General features: G+C 37.0%; 1 protein-coding gene across 1 annotated transcript in view; it reads left to right on the top strand.

The window, feature by feature from the left end:
• Positions 1-19,765, top strand: part of P3H2 (prolyl 3-hydroxylase 2) — a 149,604-nt gene that overhangs the window by 102,927 nt on the left and 26,912 nt on the right. The window contains exons 2-3 of the mRNA XM_077880076.1: positions 14,571-14,723; positions 15,785-15,974. Coding sequence (XP_077736202.1) covers positions 14,571-14,723; positions 15,785-15,974 — 343 coding nt within the window. The remainder of the gene's footprint in view (positions 1-14,570; positions 14,724-15,784; positions 15,975-19,765) is intronic.

Here is a 19,765-nt window from a genome sequence, read left to right as displayed (position 1 = left end):
AACCCTCTAATTTGAAAATAAAGAAGAAAAAAGACTGAGAAAAAAAAGACAAATGGCCAAGAACCGTGATACGCTACAAAAGGTATAACACACGTATTCAGAACACCAAAAGAATAAAGAGAGGAAAGGACAAATATTTGAAACATTAATGAGTGAGAATTTCCCCCAAATAAATGAAACACAAAGCACAGATCCTGGAAGTACAGAGAACAATGAATAGGATAAATTCAGACAATACAACAGTAAAACAAACTATATCTGGGGATATCATTTCCAAATTACAGAAAATTAAAGGTAAAGAACAAATCTTGAAAAGAGGAAAAACACCTTACTTATAGAGGAATAAAGATGAACATCACATCCAACATCTCCTCGGAAACTAGGTAAGTAAGAAGAGAATGAAGTGAAATATTTAAAGTGTTGAGAAATAAAAACCTAAGATTCTGTACTTTACAAAATTAGTCTTCAAAAATGAGAAGAAATACTTTACCAAAAAACCAAAATTTGAGAGTATTTGTTGCCAGTAAACCTGCCCTGCAAGAGATGCTAAAAAAAAAGTTCTTTAAAGAGAAGGAATATCATAAAAGTCTGAAACTAGGGTCTACATAAAGCAAGGAAGATAGCCAAAGAAGAAATAAGTGAAGGTAAACTAAAAGCTTTTCTTTTTCTTCATAATTGTTTGACCAAATAACATTGTGTTCATGATAGTAATAGTGAAGATACATCTGCTTAGGTATGCTTATGTATATGTTATACATATATGTGTGTGCTTAGGTCTGCTTATATATAAGTGAAATGATGACAGTGACAATACAAGGTATAGGAGGAAAGAATTGGGATTATTTTGTTATTATAAGGTACCAGCATTTGTTGTCAGTAATAGAGTGTTTTTGAAACTGGACTTAAATTTTTTATAGATGTATATTGTAAACTTTAGGGCAACCACTAAAAACATATCTCAACCGGTATGTTAAGGAAAGAGAGAAAGTTTAATAATATAAAATACTCAAAGCCACAAAAGGCAGAAAAAAGAATGGAAGACAAACTTAGGAACAAAGGACCAAAAACAACAGAGGTGGTGGACATTCATCAACCCGTATCAGTAGTCACTTCCAATTTTAATGATCCAAATGCACCAATTAAAAGATAGAGATAGAGTGAATAAAAAAGCAGGAACCAATTATATGTTGTCTAGAAGAAATCCACTTTAAATTTAGAGACATATGTAGATTAAAAGTAAATGGCTGGAGAAAAGTATATCATGCTAAAATAAAATAGGAGTAGCCATATTAGTTTCAAAAAAATAAAGTAGGAGTAGCCATATTAGTTTCAAGCAGAGCAGACTTCAGAGCAAGAAAAGTTACCAGGGATTAAAAAAAAAAAAAAAAAAACAAAAAAAAAAGACTTCACATAATGCTAAAGGGGTTAATTCTCTAAGAAGACATAATAGTCCTTAACATGTATGCACGCCATCTTATTCATCATCTCATTCATCAAAAAGTGATAGAACTGCAAAGAGAAATAGATTTTTCCACTATTATAGTTGGAGACCTCAATATCCCTCTACCAGAGATAGACATGCAGCAGATAGAGAAATCCCAGTGAGAGCATAGTGGAACTCAATACCACTATCAGTGAACTAGATATAATGCGAATCTATAGACTACTTCATCTAACACTAGCAGAATACATTCTTCTCAACTTCTGTGGAAGATTCACCAAGATAGATAGATAGATAGATCACTCTGGGACATAAAAGATACCTTTATCATTTAACCAAGCGGGATTTATTTCAGGTATGCAACAATGGCTCAACAATAAAAAATCAGTTATTGTAATCTATCACATTAACAGGCTAAAAAAGACAAATTACATGATCATATGAAGCATTTGATAAAATTCAGCACCCATTCATTATAAAAATTCTCAGTAAATTAGGAAGAGAGAGAAACTTCTGCAATTTGATAAAATATATCTTTCAAAAACCTACAGCTGACATCGTTCTTAATAGAAAATTGAAGCTTCCTCACTAAGCTCAGGTACATGTAAGGATGCCTCCTCTCACTACGTATATTTAACTTCTTACTGGAAGTCGTTGCTAAAGCAATAAAGCAAGGCAAGGAAATAAAAGGTATGTGATTGGGAGGGAAGAGATAAAACTGTTCACAGATGCCATGATCATCTATTTAGAAAATAAGAAAGAACTGGCAAAAAATTTCCTGGAACTGATAAATGATTACAGCAAGGTTGCAGGATACAAAATTAATATACAGAAGTCAATCACTTCCCTCGATACCAGCAATGAAAAAGTGATATTTGAAATTAAAAAACACAACATTTACATTAGCACCCTACAAAATGAAATACTTTGGTATGATTATAACAAAACATGTATAAGATACAGATGAGAACTACAAAATTTTGATGAGTGAAATCGAAGAACAACTAAATAAGTAGAGATTCCATGTTCCTAGGAAAAGAAGACTCAGTACTGGTAGTGAGTTGGGAAGATGTCAGTTCTATAGATTCAGTATGATCCCAATCAAAATCCTAACAGTTTATTTCACAGATGCACACAAACTGATTCTGCTCTTTATGTGGAGGGGGAAAAGATTCAGAAGAGCCAATACGATATTGGTGAAGAAGAACAAAATGGAAGACTAACATTACCCAACTTCAAGACCTACTAAAAAGTTACAGTATTCAAGACAGTGTGGTATGGCAAGGGGATTGACACATAGATTAATAGAGCAGAATAAGGAGCCCAGAAATAGACCCATATAACCACAGTCCACGGATCTTTGACAAAGGACCAAAGGCAATACAATGGAACAATGTAAATGTCTCCAACAAGTAGTGCAGGAAAAATGACATTCACATGCAAAAAATGAGCCACATGCAGAACTTATGTCCTTCACAAAAACTAACTCAAAGTTGATCACAGACCTAAATGTAAAATGCAAAACTGTAAAACTTGTAGAATATAATGTAGATGAATTTGGATATGACAGTATGTTTTGGACACATCAAAGGAACCATCCATGAAAGAAATAATTGAAGGCCGGACTTCATGAAAATTGAAAATTTCTGTTCTGCAAAAGATGATGTCAAGAAGATTAGAAGACAACAGTCTAGGAAAAAATATTTACAAAAGGCACATTTGAGATAAAGAGTTGTTATCCAATATGTAAAGGAACTATAAAAATTCAAAAATAAGAAAGCAACCAAATTAAAAAATGGGCTAAAACCCTAACAGGCATATCACACAGATGCTAAATACATATCTGAAAAGAATCTTCCACATCATATGTCGTCAGGGAAATGGAAATTTAAACACCACCACAACACATCTTTTCCTAGAATACCAAGTTGAGACACCTTGGCTTGGTGTTCAAAGACCGCCCCCTCCCCCACCGCACAGCCCTGTTCATCCTTCTTCCCCATTACTCTGTAATCTAGATCTTGCATATGATCTGCATTAGCCAAATGACTCTTCTATAGAAACATGAATCATTCTCATTTCCCTGCTTGCTCCATCTGCATCTGAGATGAGACATCCACATGGTTTTCATTCTTCATGACCCAGTCTCAGTCCCACATTTCAGAGAGGCCTGCCCTGAGCCTCCCAGGTTACCGTGATTTCAAATTTCTCTCAATTTCTATAGCATTGCATTGCCTGTTACCCACTTACCCTGCCCTCTAATCCTGTAGACACTTAGTTCTTGATATTAATAGTTCGTGTATGTATCCTTGACCTACTGGGCTGTATTTAATAGATGATCAGGGACCATACTGCAAATATTTTACATCCTCTCAGGACATCTATCATAGTTCTTTCCAAGGGAGAGGTGATCAGCAAACACTTGTCACATGGACCATATATGCATGAATTCACCTTGACTTTGAAATAACAGGTATTAAAATCCCAAATGTGTGTTTGTGAACATTTTAATAAAAGACTTTGATTTTAACCACAGCCCTGCCATTAGTTTTCTGCACACTTCCTTTTTCCACTTGAGGCAGTGGTACTAAATAATTTCCAGCCCTGGTTATCTATGGCTAATGGGAATTAGTATTCACAGACAATGCAAGTGCCACAAAAGTAACCCAAGAATTGATGCTCCCTGATGAGTTCTGTAAATAAGTGAATTTTCTCTAAGCTCTAACCTCCTCAGACATTCAGATGGACTGGAACTTCTTTCCAGTACCGTCTGTTGGCTGAGGTACAGAGAAAAAGCTTGTGTTTATATTTAACTTGTGTATATGGCAGGGATATTTAATTTACAATACGGCCTGAAGGTTATTGCTGTGGCTGAATGTTTTAAAAAGTGCAGGTGTGATGCCAGAGGAGCTTATGGAACACTGAAAGAACTCCATCATCAAAACCACCCCTTTAATAAGAGCATGTGGCCTGTCAGGTTAGGAACACCCATTAGTCAGCTTGATAGGTTGAAAACCTGAAGGGACTGTAGTCTCTCCTTGAAGTCCCCTCCAAGAGGGGTCTTTGGAGTGAAACTCCCTCTGGCTTGCAGCCATGGTACATTCCTTTATTTGAGATCAAGTAAATGTTTTGAAATACATTTTGAAGTAAATCTCCCCACCCTTCTTGGGGCTAGAGAGAGTTTGTATTTCAAAGAGGAATGTGGCATATTTATACCAAAAAGGTACAAGTGGAAAAGCTTTTGATTTGCTTGTTTGCTTTTCTTATATTTCTCACAGTGGAGTGGTTTGGGTGGAATGTTAAATTTCTTTCAAAAACACAAAGTAGAAAGGAGACGTTGGAAATTAGAATGATGGCATTTTTCTACAGGGTCACTAAACTCCGAAGCTCTCCCCAAATCATCAGTTTTGTCAGGCTATGTCCAATGTTATCCTAGCACTTTTAACAAGGCAAGGCCATATTTATTACTTCTTTTCCCTGTGTGCCTCCCCCCAGAACCACTCAGGAAACAAGGGCACTTATGAGAGAAACAGGAAGTAAACCTGCACTTTGATTCTCAACCCTGGGGGTTCCCATCCCTTTTTTGCCCATGACAAGTATTTAATGCCCATCGCTTTGTTATTTCACAAAACAGTGTTGCAGGCACTCAGAAAGCCTTGGAAATTCTTTATTTCTTTTTTCCCATATTCTCAAGAGCAGAAAAATCAGTGCCAAGTCTATCTTAAGCTATTTCACTGTTGATTTTTTTTTTCACTGTTAATTTTTAAAGGACATCTTAGAAGCGGAAAGCCCAAATCCATAGTTAATTGCCATTTTGCAATCATATTTGACAAATTACGTCAAACGATTGCAACTTTGTACAGTTCGGGAAGGGGGAATGTGCTCTGGCTGCTGCTGACCGCAAAGATAGGACTCTGGTAGTGAGCAATTAGGGAGCTGGCTGTTGGCTCCAGGGAAGTGATGGCCAGCTAGAACTTTTTTAATGGGTCACTAGGGAAAGACAACATTCATCCCCATTTATCATGATGAAAACCAGGCAGAAGCAAAGCATGAGTGAACTGTTAGGACAACAAATTTGTTTTCATACTGGGAAGTTCATTAAAGGCCACTCAGGCTATCCAGCACTTGCTTCTGCATGGTGCCACTGCTCATTGTTTGGATCATAATGTGCCCTTGTAAATAATGATCAAGTACCTCTGCACTGGGCCCGAGGTGAGGTAGGGGATTCATCTTCTAGTTCTTTGAAGAATTTCAAAATAGGAAATGAGTAGTCCCTCAATACGTGATCATTTTTTATTACTTTCACTTTTATTATTAGTACTATTGTGAAGCGCGTTGCAAACTATACAACAATATACATTCTGAATGGTAAATTCTGAATAATAACTTCATGAATAAGATCATGCTCATCAATGTGGAAGTCACAAAGGAGAGGAAACCAGTTCTGGGCTCACCAAGGGGGACATTGGATTTCTGTTTTTTTCTTATAATCAGATACAACTAAGATGCTTAACCGGTTAAAGGGATGGCTACTACAGTAGTCAAAGTTTGCTGGCAAAACTGGAATGTGAAATGAGTGACATCTGCCTTTCAAAGAAATTTCTGAGGAGGATTACAGCTGTGTTTCCAAAAACAGTAGCAGGAAGCAAATGTCAGACGATCTTGGCCCAAACCTTCTTTTCGGTAACCATTAGTCATCCTCTGACACCTCAAGGGAGACTTCTGGACAATACTGCAGAGGTTAAGATGCCTGCCCAGTTATTCAACCTTCCCCTGTCCTAATGTTTAGAACCAAAAACAACAGTAACATACCAATAAGCCACACACGCTAGTTTCTTTGGCTCCGTGGCAGAGACGACTTGCCCACATTCCATCACTAAGACAGTACTCTCTCCTTGCCAGTGAGCATCCAAGTCTTGGCTGTCCTCTTGTTAGGAAGTTAGACAATACAGTCCACAGATGGCTCAAGGGATTTTGTCCAATTAAGCACACACGTATTTTTTTGGCTAATATTTTGAGGTTTTCTTCTTTTTTCAGAAACTTCAAGGAGTTGTTGTTTTTAACAGTCTCTAATCTGACATGGTATGTTTAAAAGTTCTGCTTCTTCACTTTAATGTTTTCCTTATCCTGAAAGATGGTTTTTATTTAGATAAGAAAACCTTCTAGCCATCTTAGCTGATAGGATCTATTGTTGCACTGAGCTCATGAGGTTAACCTAATTTGACAGTGGCTACTCACCATTAGTGTTGAACGTTAAGTTGTAAACATCAACTTGAAACTTAGCAGTATTTAGAAAGAGCAGGAGACTGTTAATCAAGTCCAGGACTATAAGTAAATGAAGGAAAGAGTGTAAGGAGTTTGGCAAAAATAACTAACTAACTAACTAAATAAATAAATAAATAAATAAAATGCTTTTAAAATACATATTCTTTCTTTCCAACTTACTCCACAGAGAAAATATTACTCTTTAGATATATCATTTCCCATCTAATCCTTAAAAAATAGCATTTTGAAAGCTATAAATATTTCATTATATCCATGACTACATTTTAGACTAATATTCCATAAATTCAAAGATAAGTTCATTTTCTACATAGCATGGACACCTAACTTGTGAATTAATATGCATTCTGTAAAGCTAGAAATTTCTAAATTCTCTATATCAGGATGTAGGAAAAAATTTAATTACTAGAAATGCCCCTTACTTACAGGGGTTTATCTTTTTTTCCTTAAATATTTCCTTTATTTATTCAAGAGAGACACAGAGAGAGAGAGGCAGAGACACAGGCAGAGGGAGAAGGAGGCTCCCTGTTGGGAGCCCGATGTGGGACTCGATCCCAGGACCCCGGGATCACGCCCTGAGCCAAAGGCAGACACTCAACCACTGAGCTGCCAGGCCATCCTAGGGATTTATCTTTTGAATTACCTAAAGTAATTATTTATATCTTAGATTTTTGAAATGGAATAAAAACAAAGTCAAAGAAAAAAGGGAAGTATGCCAGCTTCAGCTTGCTATACTAGAAACCCAGCGTAATTTAGTTACTGTCTATGAGAATAAAATTTAGCTCTGAGCTTCTTGGTAGCCAAGACAAAAACAGCAATGCACTATATTTTGCAGTCCTCAGTGTCTGGTAAAATTAACTTTATAAATTTGTCAAGAGAAAGAAGCACTTAATTCCTATAACTGAATTATAAAAATAATTCCACGTATGAATCTTTTTATTAGTTTTGTCGATAACATTAAAGGATAGTAATATCACCAGAAATTGTGAAATAAGAATGCGAAATTGTTTTTCATATAGCTATTTTTGGCTCTCAAAATTTGACTACATTATTTGGAAATATGTATGAATTTTCTAAAATAAAACCGAATTCTCAGTAAACAGCCTGGTCTTTACTGTAATTCATAGGATTAGCTTAATCCAGTAGTTTAAAAAATGCTTTCAAATTTTGTTTTGAAACTTAATAGATCTTTGTTTTAAGGATATTCTGTTGGGATCCCTGGGTGGCTCAGCGGTTTAGCGCCTGCTTTCGGCCCAGGGCATGATCCTGGGGTCCCAGGGTCAAGTCCCAGCCTGCTTCTCACTCTGCCTGTGTCTCTGCCTCTCTCTCTGTGTGTCTCTCATGAGTAAATAAATAATTTTTTAAAAAAGGATATTCTGTTAATATGTTATTCAATTTTTTTTAAAGATTTTTATTTTATTTATTCAGAGAGACACAAAGAGAGAGGCAGAGACATAGGCAGAGGGAGAAACAGGCTCCTTGTAGGGAGCTCGATGCCAGACTCCATTCCAGGACCCTGGGGTCACACCCTGAGCTCAAGGCAGACACTCAACCACTGAGCCACCCAGGCGTCCCAATATGTTGTTCAATTTTTAAAAGTTATTTATTTATTTGGTTTTGTAAAGAAAAAATAACTTGAGTTGGCAAACATTTGAGGTAAATTTGGAGAAAAGAGCAGATGCTACAAAAATGTCTAGTGTCACCATTATTAAATAAATAAACAAACAAACAAATGCCAAAAGACAAAAATCCTTACTGCTCCATAAAAGAATATTTATGGTTGATAGCCCATGAATTTTTCAGTTTTTAGTTTGATGCACATGTTATAATCTAGTGCCTTCCTTTCCCTGCAGCTAGTATGTTAATGCTAACTAAAACTTAAAAATTCTGCTGTGGCCTAGAAACAGGATGTGTTCTGTATCTACTTGCTTGCTTATCCTGTGGTAAGAAACCTTATATGGGGTTAAAAATTCTCTAAAGTTGTTATATTATGAAATTTAAGTAAAAAGCTAAGGCAAAAAATACAGCACTTCATCAAAATGTAATGCATGATATTGGATGAATTCCCTATGTTGGGGGGGGGAGGGTGAAAGCAGAGAAAGAATTCCCTTCTTTATTGAAAATGTGGATGTTTCAATAGAAGAGAATGGAAATCACTTATTTTGGGCTTGACGTTTTTACTCTGATTGTATAAAAAGGCTTCAGAAGCCAGAAAGTGATCCTAACTATTCTCTCTCAGAAGTGCACTGTTCTTTATATTTTTAAATGTGCTTTAGAATTTCCTTTCTTGCATATGTCTGACAAGCTGTCCTAAATTTCATATCCAGAATATTTGAGCTTTGTATTTCTCTTAATTTAGAAGACAGGGAACTTGTATATTTTCTGTAAACTATGTTTGGAAATTGTAGAACTGTTTTCTTTTGTACCGTGTGTCTGAATTGAGAAAGAAGCAAGAATAGGCAAAATGGAGAGGAAGAGAAAGGAATGGAAGAGAGAGGGATCCCTGGGTGGCGCAGCGGTTTGGCGCCTGCCTTTGGCCCAGGGCGCGATCCTGGAGATCCGGGATCGAATCCCATGTCGGGCTCCCGGTGCATGGAGCCTGCTTCTCCCTCTGTCTGTGTCTCTGCCTTTCTCTCTCTCACTGTGTGCCTATCATGAATAAAAAAAAAAAAAAAAAAAAGGAATGGAAGAGAGAGGGGGAAAAGGCAGGGTTACTGACCTTTTTTTTTTTTTTATTTGAAATGGTTTTTATTTTGAAAGTAAAAGCATTCTCTCTCACCTGAGTTACTGCCATGTTCTCTTGCCTGCTACCAAACATCTGTTCTCCACATAGCAGTGTGAATTGTCATTTTATTTATTTTTAAAAAATTTGTTTTATTTAAATTTATTTTATTTTATTTTAGAGAGAGAGAGAGAGTATATGTGAGCAGGGGGCAGGACTGAGTGAGAGAGAGGGACAGAATCCCAAGCAGGCTACAGGCTAGCGTGGAGCCCCATATTGTCTAGTCCCACAACCCCAAGACCACGACCTGAGCTGAAATCAAAAGCTGGATGCTTAACCAACTGAGCCACCCAGGCGCCCCAGAACTGTCATTTTTAAATGTGTATCAGATATTGTTTAAAATTCTTTAAAAGTTTCCCCTTGCACTTAGAATAAACTCTATCATAGCCTATGAGTGATCTGTCTTTCTCCAGCTCTTCAAATATCTCTCTTTAGTCTCTGCTCCGCATTAAAAACATGTCAAGACTTTTTCCACTTGACTTTCTTTTGCCAGGAAAGGGCCCTTTCACTTCACTTTCTTTTGCCTGGAATGTTCTTCCTCCCATTCTGCTCATGACTGGCTTCTTAACATTTAGGTCTCAGCTGAAAACTATCATTGCTGAGGGACCTTTTTTGACTAATTTATCTAATAGAGTCCTGCTTCCATTCCCACCCCAGCCAGCTCTTAACAGTGTCGTTTGTTCATTTATTTCTCCATAGCATTCAGCACAATCTGAAACTGATTTCATTAATGATTTATTTACTTTAGACTTGACCCCTTCAACGGGGCTATAAGTACCTAGAAAGTAAGGTCTTTGTTGGCTTTGGACATGTAGTTATTCTCATCAGCTATGACAGTGTCTGGCACTAATTCAGTGCACAATAAATACCTGCTGAATAAATGAATGAGTGAAATGAATTTGGGTATGACTGGAACACTGGGCCTTTGTGTATTTTCTTAAATAGGAAGGTGGTAAATTATAAAACATCTAGAAGTTCTTCTAGGGACGTGTGGGTGGCTCATTGGGTTAAATGTCTGACTTTTGATTTTGGCTCAGGTCATGATCTCAGGGTCATGGGAGTGAGCCCTGCATCTGGCTCCGTGCTCAGCATGGAGTCAGCTTGTCCCTTTCCCTCCACTCTCCATCCCCCATTCTCTTTCTCTTTCTCTCTCTCAAATAAATAAAATCTTTTGAAAAAGAGCAGTTCTTCTAGAACTTTTCTGGGAAAAGTTTGCATAATGGCAGAGATGAAGTTGTTTGGCTAGAAAGTGAGTTGAGGCCAAATCCTGGAGGTTTTGAATGTCACATACATAGTTTTTGGAATCTCTTTTGTGGTCAATGGATAGCTACTGAGGGTTTCTAAATAGTCAACGTGTCCTTTTGAAATGCTTCTTTATTACTCGCTATGGAAAACCATTAGTGCATCAAAAGAATTTCATTCACTCACCAGTGGACAGAGTAACTTAGAATGTCAGCAGGGTGTTGATTTAATCAGCATTCATTTCTTTTTTTCCATGCAGTATGACTGCCACGTACAGTCCTGCTTTTAGGCTGGCAGGAGAAAATGTTCGCCTTAGTTCTTCACAGCCTGAGATGAAATGATCCAATGCATCTTGAAGGCATTTCTGGCCGGTATTTCTCATATCTCAGGGGGAGCGGTTGGCTCCTTTCTAAATTTGATACCATCTTGTCGTCAAATCCTTTCCCTTTCCTCAGTTGCTCTTTATTTTGCAATTTATTTTTTTGATGTATAGATTTACCCTCTCTTGTGGTTTATTTTAGTTTGGTCTTTTTTTTTTTTTTAATTTAAATTTAATTTGCTTTGGTCTTAAAGGAAGTCCAGTGTGGAGCCTTTCAGGGCAGTTGGCTGTTTGTTTGTTTCAGTGAAGTAGTGGGTCGATCCTTCCTTAGCTGAAACTAGTACTTACAAAGCCTTATAATAATCCCCATCGCATAATATGGCATTATATGCAGCATACGCATGTTCACCTGTAGTTTTCCTACCACTTCACATGTATATATCTAATTTCTAAAATAGAATACAAAGATATCAAGATTCTAGTTAAAATAATGGCTTGTTTTATAGACTTTGGCAGCCAGTTTGAGTTTCCTGAACTGGTTCACAATGATTTAAAAGCCATGGCCAGTTCATGAAAAAATTTTATGATTTAACTTTAAGTCATGGAATCTTCTTAATATTTATATTGGGGAAGATGATATGCTCAGTACTGGATTATAAATGGGGAAAACATCAACTGTGCAAAAAAAATCCAACAGCAGGTGTGGTAAGATCTCAGTAAAGGAACCAACTTGTCAACAGTGACTGACAATTTTCAAGAGCTATTGAATCATATACTTTGCTAATAATCAGTATTGGAAGCTCTCAGTATGATGATGACTTCAGAGATGTTATTAAACTGACGTCCTTTTAGTCCAGTAGAGCTTAAGAAGCATACTCACATGTAATACACTTTTTGATTTGTGTAAGAGATTTACTTGTTAGAAGTTCTTTTTTTCTCCTAAGCCATATCATAGACTTCATCTACATGTCAAGTAGGTGAAGACAAACAAAAAAGAACTCTTATGGCCTCTAGTCTCAGAGAGCTCTACTAGAAGAAATGAATATACTCAGGGAGGTGCAATGTACAGCAGAGTATGATAGGTGCTCATAGAGAAATAGGGAGAAGATGATATTGCTGTACTTGACTGTAGCGATAGTGTTGAAAAAGGATCTCTTAGAGAGTCAGGAATTAGGCTTAACTTTATGGGATAGGTTAGATTTCAACAAGAAAAGACCAAGAGATAGAGGCTCTCTAGATCATTAGAACAGCCTGAAGAAACGATGAAGGTGGAAAAGTGAAAAACAGAAGTATTTATGTATGTTCTATCAATTTTTAATGGATTGTGCTATAGAACCAGAGTATGTCAGTGCTAATCTGTTTTGTTCATAATTTATAGTTTTACTCTTAGCTGTAGACTGTCTCTACCAACTGCAAAGACTTTATTATATCCTCATAAATTATGTGTCCACAGGAGTTATAGATTATCATTTTTTTTTAATTAGTTGCAGAATTGGGGCAGCCTGGGTGGCTCAGCAGTTTAGCACCACCTTCAGCCCAGGGCGTGATCCTGGAGACCCGGGATTGAGTCCCACGTTGGGCTCCCTGCATGGAGCCTGCTTCTCCCTCTGTCTCTACCTCTCTCTGTGTCTCTCATGAATAAATAAATAAAATCTTTAAAAAAAATAATTAGTTGCAGAAGTAGAATTTAGTGATTCATCACTTGCATATAACACCCAGTGTTCATTATATCAAGTGCCCTCCTTACTGCCCATCACCCAATTACCCCATCTGCCCACACCCCCGCCCCCAGCAGCCCTCAGTTTTTTTCCTGGAGTTCAGTATCTTTTATGGTTTGCTACCCTATCAATTTTCATCTTATTGTATATTTTCCTTCACTTTCCCTATGTTCATCTGTTTTGTTTCTTAAATTCCGTGTATGAGTAAAATCATATGGTATTTTTCTTTCTCTGAATGACTTATTTCACTTAGCGTAATAGTCTCTAGTTCCCTCCACATCATTGCAAATGGCAAGATTACATTCTTTTTGATAACTTCTTCCAGGTTTACTTGATCAATAAGTGTAGACAGACACCGAACTTAGAACCTACTGTTTTTCCTCTATATCTGTATACTCATCACTGTGTAGATGTCCATACAATTCATATTTAGTGAGTGAGAAGTTGAGAAATTGTAAATTAAAAAAGAAACCACATCCAAAATTAGTGATTTTGACAGCCAATATTATTCTGGGAGCACAGAATTGAGGACAAAGGTAAAAGTGGCAGGGAAACTAATAAGGCAAGATTTAATGGAAAGAAGGCCAGTAGCTAAGAGCATGCAAATTCAACAGGAAAAGGGAAGGCTTTACTATGATTAGACAAAGTAAGGATCTCAGATCTTAAGATAGGGCAATTTATGTTTTCTGTGGTGAGGGCTAAGATTATTTGCCATTATTACAAAATGGCAGTAGCTGGGGACTTGGGAATTCAGTACTTATATTTCTTACTAATACCTGAGTGGTAAGACTCAGGCAAGACTAAGTTGAATCTTTTATGCTGTTCCATGATTTTACGTTTACTTTTTAATAACAATGAGTTTTCATGCCTTCATATTCTAAAATAGATCAAACGTATTTGGATTAAAAAAAACGTATTTGGATTTTACCATGAAAAAGTTATTACTGTGAATATTCATTTTTCTGATATGGGCAAACGGATCTGTCTATAAATGTTCTCTATGTCTAAAGCACAAAGCAAAATGTCTTAAATTGAGTAAATTTAATTCTATTTTGTTAAAATTGCATTTCATGGAGAATCTGTGTGGCATAGGAGAAGTCTTTGTAGTGCCTATGTAGTGATTATTAGAAGTTCTTCCTTTTGTATTAATTAGAATCTAAATTGTAGATCTGGAATCAAATATTTCAATCAAAGGAGTGTGATAAAGCATTTTATGTACTGCATTCAGCATTTGTTATGCATTGGAATGTTATTTTGTATTCTTTTGGTTTTTGTATTATTCACATTCTAAAGCCTGATAAATTTGGTGGAGTGGGAGGTATACTCATTCTCATCCTTTGGAAAGTCATAGGTTTGTTTATACTCCCTTTGTAAGGATTAAAGACAAAAGGAACAAAAAGAAAAGAGAAAATAAAAGATAAAAATGTTAAAAATATGAATTAGAGGTGGCACAGCATTGGCAGCTTTTTATTTTGATCAATCATGAAACAAACAGAAGCAGAAAGATTCAGCTTCCCAGAAATGCAGATGGTTCAGAAAAGAGTGGGAAAAGAATAAATTTGGAATAGACCACATTTAGCTATTTTCACTAAAGCCTGAATATCCATGTATCATTTTAGGATCTCTGTTTATTAACCTTCCACTTTGTAGTACAGAGATTGAGTATAGTGAATGTAACCTGGAAGCTGTCCCTGCCACTTTAGCTGTTAGCCCTTGGACTAGTACTGAGCCAGGTTAGAAATGTTTGCCTTCATTTGGGCCTCTTTTTTTTTTTTTTCTCCATAGCTTAACCAGCTGGAAAAGGCAGTGGAAGCAGCCCACACATTTTTCATGGCCAACCCTGAGCATATGGAAATGCAGCAGAACATCGAGAATTACAGAACAATGGCCGGCGTTGAAGTGCTCCAATTGGTAGATCGAGAAGCCAAACCACATCTGGTGAGCAGAGGATCCTTGCCCTAAGCAGAAGGAGATAGGTATTCCTAAGTTTCACTGGACTCAAAGCAGATGCCTGGAATGGGTATATCAGGTTGATTCTTGATTTCTAATACAGTAATAGTTTTATACTGCCAGAGTTCTCAGATGATATATTGTAATTATTAGAGTTAAAAAAAGGTGAAAGAAGGTTAAAATTCCCTTAGAAAAGCTATATGATATGGTGAAAAGTAGAACATGATATAAAGATCTGTCACCCTCTCTGAACCTCAGTGCCCCCTTCAAACTTTACATATGGGAGTTGAAGCCAGTATGAATTGCTCAGGTCACACTGTGGTTCCTAGCTCCCAGTCCATTGCTTTTCCACTGTCCTTCTACTTTCCAAATTCTGATATTTTAAAGCTACATATTACTGACTTTAAATGAAAGCTTACTTGAAATCACAATAAGTCGGAAGGGCTTTTTTTTCAATCAGAGAGGTCACCATTCCTGACACGTGACTTCCAAGATGATTGAAGAACAAGATACGAGAAGATTTTCAATATAAGCCTTTTATCATCATCATCATCACCATCATCATTATTAAATTGGGTCAGGCAGGTCTGGAAAATGAATGTGTCATGGCCACCCACATCAGTCTACCTGGCTGGGCTTTGTTGCATGGCCATACCTACATTCAGATGAGGTTAAAAAATACTGTTCTACATGTCTGTGCTCAAGAAGAATATGAAATTGACTGATGCCACAGCATTCAGCTTGCTTGATAACTCCATTCTTATTTATAATTCCGTGAAGCCAGGGAAGTTAGTCTTTATCTCCCAGTAAAACCGTTCATTTTTCTTCCACAGTACAGGAGCCCAGTGCCCCACTCCCCAAATGATCCTGAGTCTGCCTAAATACTGCTATTCAAGTGCTTCAGAGGTGCTCTTTGGGGAAAAAAGATAGATAGATAGATAGATAGATAGATAGATAGATAGATAGATAGAAATCCATCTATCTATCTACACACACACACACACACACACACACACACACACACTTTTTTTTCTTCCTCTTCTTTGCAGGAGAGTTACAGTGCAGGAGTTAAATATTATGAGGCTGATGACTTTGAGCTGGCTATCAAGTACTTTGAGCAAGCTTTAAGAGAATATTTCAATGAAGATATGGAGTGCAGAGCCCTGTGTGAGGGGCCTCAGAGATTTGAAGAGTATGAGTACTTAGGGTACAAAGCTGGTCTCTATGAAGCCATTGCAGGTAAAGCTTATTTTTTCCTTTATTTATTTCCTGATTATAGAATTACTACATGCAATCTGTAAAATTATTCCAACAACACAAAAGTATAAATTGTGAAAAATGAAACATCTATTTAATCATCTTATGTCCTATAAATAAATCTACCTAGCTTAAATTTGGTGACTGTGCTCCCAAACCTTTTCAGATGCATATGTAAATGTTTACGTACTTATTTATAATTATTTTTTATAAAAATGAGACAATACTGTGAATACTTATTTTGAGCATATTTTTTTTATTTTATGCTTAACAATACAGTGTGGACTTCTCATGTAAGTAGTACACGTAGTCTACCTTATTGTATTGAATGGTTGTGTGATGTTCTTTTTGTTGTTGTTGTTGTTGTTCTTTTTTTTATTTTTAAAGACTTTTATTTATTTATTCATGAGAGAGAGAAAGGAGAAGCAGGCTCCATGCAGGGAGCCCGACACGGGACTCGATCCCGGGTCCGCAGGATCACACCCTAGGCTGAGGCTGATGCCTCACGCTTTCCCCAAATGCCAATGTTTTCTGTCTCTATGAAAAGCACCCCTCACTAGTAGTTCTAAACAAATCCCAAAACATTATTTTTCAATCCAACATTTCCCTTAATTCCTATTCTCCTCTGATTTGTTACCAAGCTCTGGTAGGTGCTACCTCCTAATAGCATGTAAGAGTCCCTGGTTCACTCCACCCCTTTTGCTACCACCTGGTTCAGATCAACAGTATATTTTAACAAAGCCATGGTGATAGCCTCCTTGCTGGTCCTCATGTCCTAATGACGTTTTGCTATGTAAGCAGTCAGAATGCTCTTCCAAAAAAAAAAAAAAAAAGAGAGAGTATATTCATGGAACACCCTCCCCCCCACCAAAGGCTCCCACTGCACTTAGAATAAAACCCAAAACCTTTAATAAGGACTTTCATGATTGTGCATTTGTATATATTTTCATCCCCTCTCTTTCTGTCTCTTAGATCCCCTCCTGTGGCATTTCCTGGAAATACCATGTTCATTTCCACTCACAGACTTTGAAAATTGTTGCTTTCCTCTATCACTTGCCTAATGTCCTATCTTCTTAGGGGCTGAAGATTAAGCCCCTAAGTATACTGACTGACAAAGATTGGTGCTTAGTAAATATTTATTCAATGAATGAGTGGGAGGAAAAAAAGGGAAGGAAGGAAGGGAGGGAGGAAGGGAGGGAGGGGAGAAGAAAATGACATATCCATCAATCACATTTCAGATTAAAAGGATCAATAATACTCTATGTTTTGAAAATATAGATCATAAATTGTTAAGGTCTTTGAGAGAGATGATTAGGAAACATCTTTCAAAATTTATCTTATGAGGTAGATTGAAATTCAATTTGTTGGATGACCTATCTGCCACATATTCAGTTACCCAAAACCAACTCAGTTCACCTAATATCAGTACCAATATCTGAATTATTGAGGATTTTTCTCCCCAAAGGTTTTATTTTGCTAGGCTTCCTGCAGTCATTTCCATACATTTTTTTGCGCACCGCTCATTTGAATATCAGTTTTATGTGTGTTTCACATTTCAATTGTTAAGTATTCTTTACACGTAATCTTTTATTCAGGAATGCTTCTCCTTTATTATGGTTTATTATCTTGTAGTTGTGTAAGGATATGTGTCCTGTCTCTACCCCCCGCCACCAATCATCTCTACATCTGCCTCTACCAATGGCCACTAAACAGCTTTGGCGAATGTCTTATGTCTGATTTCGGAAAACTGACAGATTCCCACAGAATAACGTTTAATGATTTGCTCGAGGTCACCATAGCATCTTCATTGCTGGGAAAGAATAGACATCTCCTAACTCAGGCTCTTAATACTTAATACAACTATCACCATTACCCCTATTTCCAGTAAAGAAAAGTGATTTAAAAAAATGTCATGGTTCCTGAAGCTCAATCAAAGATCATATATTACAAAAATATGGTAAGTCTTCTTGAGAATTTGATGCATTTCCAATTTATTATGAGAAGAAAATTTTTAAAAATATTCCCACACAAGGGTCTTGTATCTCAAACTTATTAAAACATAGTAATTGCGCAATAACATTTGATTTAGAAAGGAGACAAGAAATACAACCAATAAAATGTGTTATAACGATGTAAATTCTTGTGTGGTTCAAAACTGTTCTAAATTAAAAGTGAAAGTGGCTTTTAAAATACAGAATATATTTAGAAAGCCAGAATATTTGGATTTTTGAGATAGAACAACACTAAAAATAGGAGAAAAATACAAATGGCTTCTCAATGCCATTTATTATCAACTATGCTTGTTGAGGCCCTAAAGAAGATCACTTTATCACTCATTTTGTTTGCTCTTTGTGTCTTGTGTCGAAAAATAATTTGATTCAGATTTTGGGTCTTGTTGGGTGTATTTTCTACCTCTTCCTTTTGCGTGTCATTTGGAATTAGGAGGAATGTGTGTTAGAAGGTAAAGAGGAATGCCAATGGCCAGCTAACTAAGAGAAACAGTTGAAGGTTGTTTGTCGTTTTTGTAAGAAATAAAACAGCTATCTATTGGCTATTTATATAGCTGTTTATTTCTAACATGCTAAACAAATAAACAGAACTCATTTTTCTCCTCCCATCCTCCAGCTGCAATTAAGAACCAATAGACTGGGGATGTCTGGGTGGCTCAGTGATTGAGCGTCTGACTTCGGCTCAGGTTGTAATTCTGGAGTCCGGGAATTGAGTCCCACATTGGGCCATTGGGCTTCCTGCGTGGTGCCTGCTTCTCCCTCTGCCTGTGTCTCTGCATCTCTCTCTCTGTGTCTCTCATAAATAAATAAATAAAATCTTTAAAAAAAATAAGAACCAATAGACTGTAGGGATTCTGTTAGCTGTGCTATGTTGGGTTGAGTTTGCCAGGTTGTGCAAGAACTGGCCCATTTGCCTACACACCAGAAAATGCACACGCCCTTTCTGTTGTGCTCTGGGGTCTCTCTTCAAGTCATTAAGAGATGAGCCAAACTCTGCCTAACAGAGAACCTTTGAAAGGAGGCAGTTGTGTTAAATTAAAATGTAAAGTCATGAAGTCAGACAGTTGTATCGTCATTCTCAAGAAAGCCTGCTCTACACAGACATGAATAAAATCTTCTCTTTTTGGAGAAGACTATTTCTATCTTCATTGTGAAAATCAAAGTTGGGGAAAAATGTAGGAAGTGTTTGTTTTTTGGAACATTAGCGACTGTCATTTCCTCAGCTCATGCTTGGATAGGAGAGAGCCCAGAGCTAACGGAAGCAAGATGACCCCTACACTTGAGAATCCTCGCCTGTTTAGAAATGACAAGAATGGTAATAGAGAAAGGGAAACAGAGAAAGAGACAAAATGTGTATCTAAATGCTTTAGCTTTCCTCCTCCTCCTATTTTACCAGTCCCTACAGTATTAGGATTTCCAATGTTCAGGTGATGGACTATTTGGTAACTGAGTAGAATAGGTTCCTGATCAATAGATGTAAAAAAATTATATATATTGTTTTTATTTCCCCTTTAGGAAAAGTTCTTGAAAATGTTAACAAGGAGAAAGAGCTCCTCATATGCACGGCTGTCCTTTCTCTCAACTGCTCCTTAGCATAACTGGGATCTGAACTTCCAACCCTGATCCAGGACATGTACCCAAAGTATCCAAAGGGAGGCCCCAGAGGTCTTAAATGGGAAAGGCGTTTGTTCACATGGGCACGGGTGGGCTGACATGGCCTGTGTCACTTTTCAGGAGATGTAGAAAAAGGGTAAGAAGTGGAAA

Source organism: Canis aureus, chromosome 31, assembly GCF_053574225.1.
Source record: "Canis aureus isolate CA01 chromosome 31, VMU_Caureus_v.1.0, whole genome shotgun sequence".
Classification (NCBI taxonomy): Eukaryota; Metazoa; Chordata; class Mammalia; order Carnivora; family Canidae; genus Canis; species Canis aureus.
The sequence above is the reverse complement of the archived record's forward strand: the minus strand, read 5'-3'. Positions and strand labels throughout refer to the sequence as shown.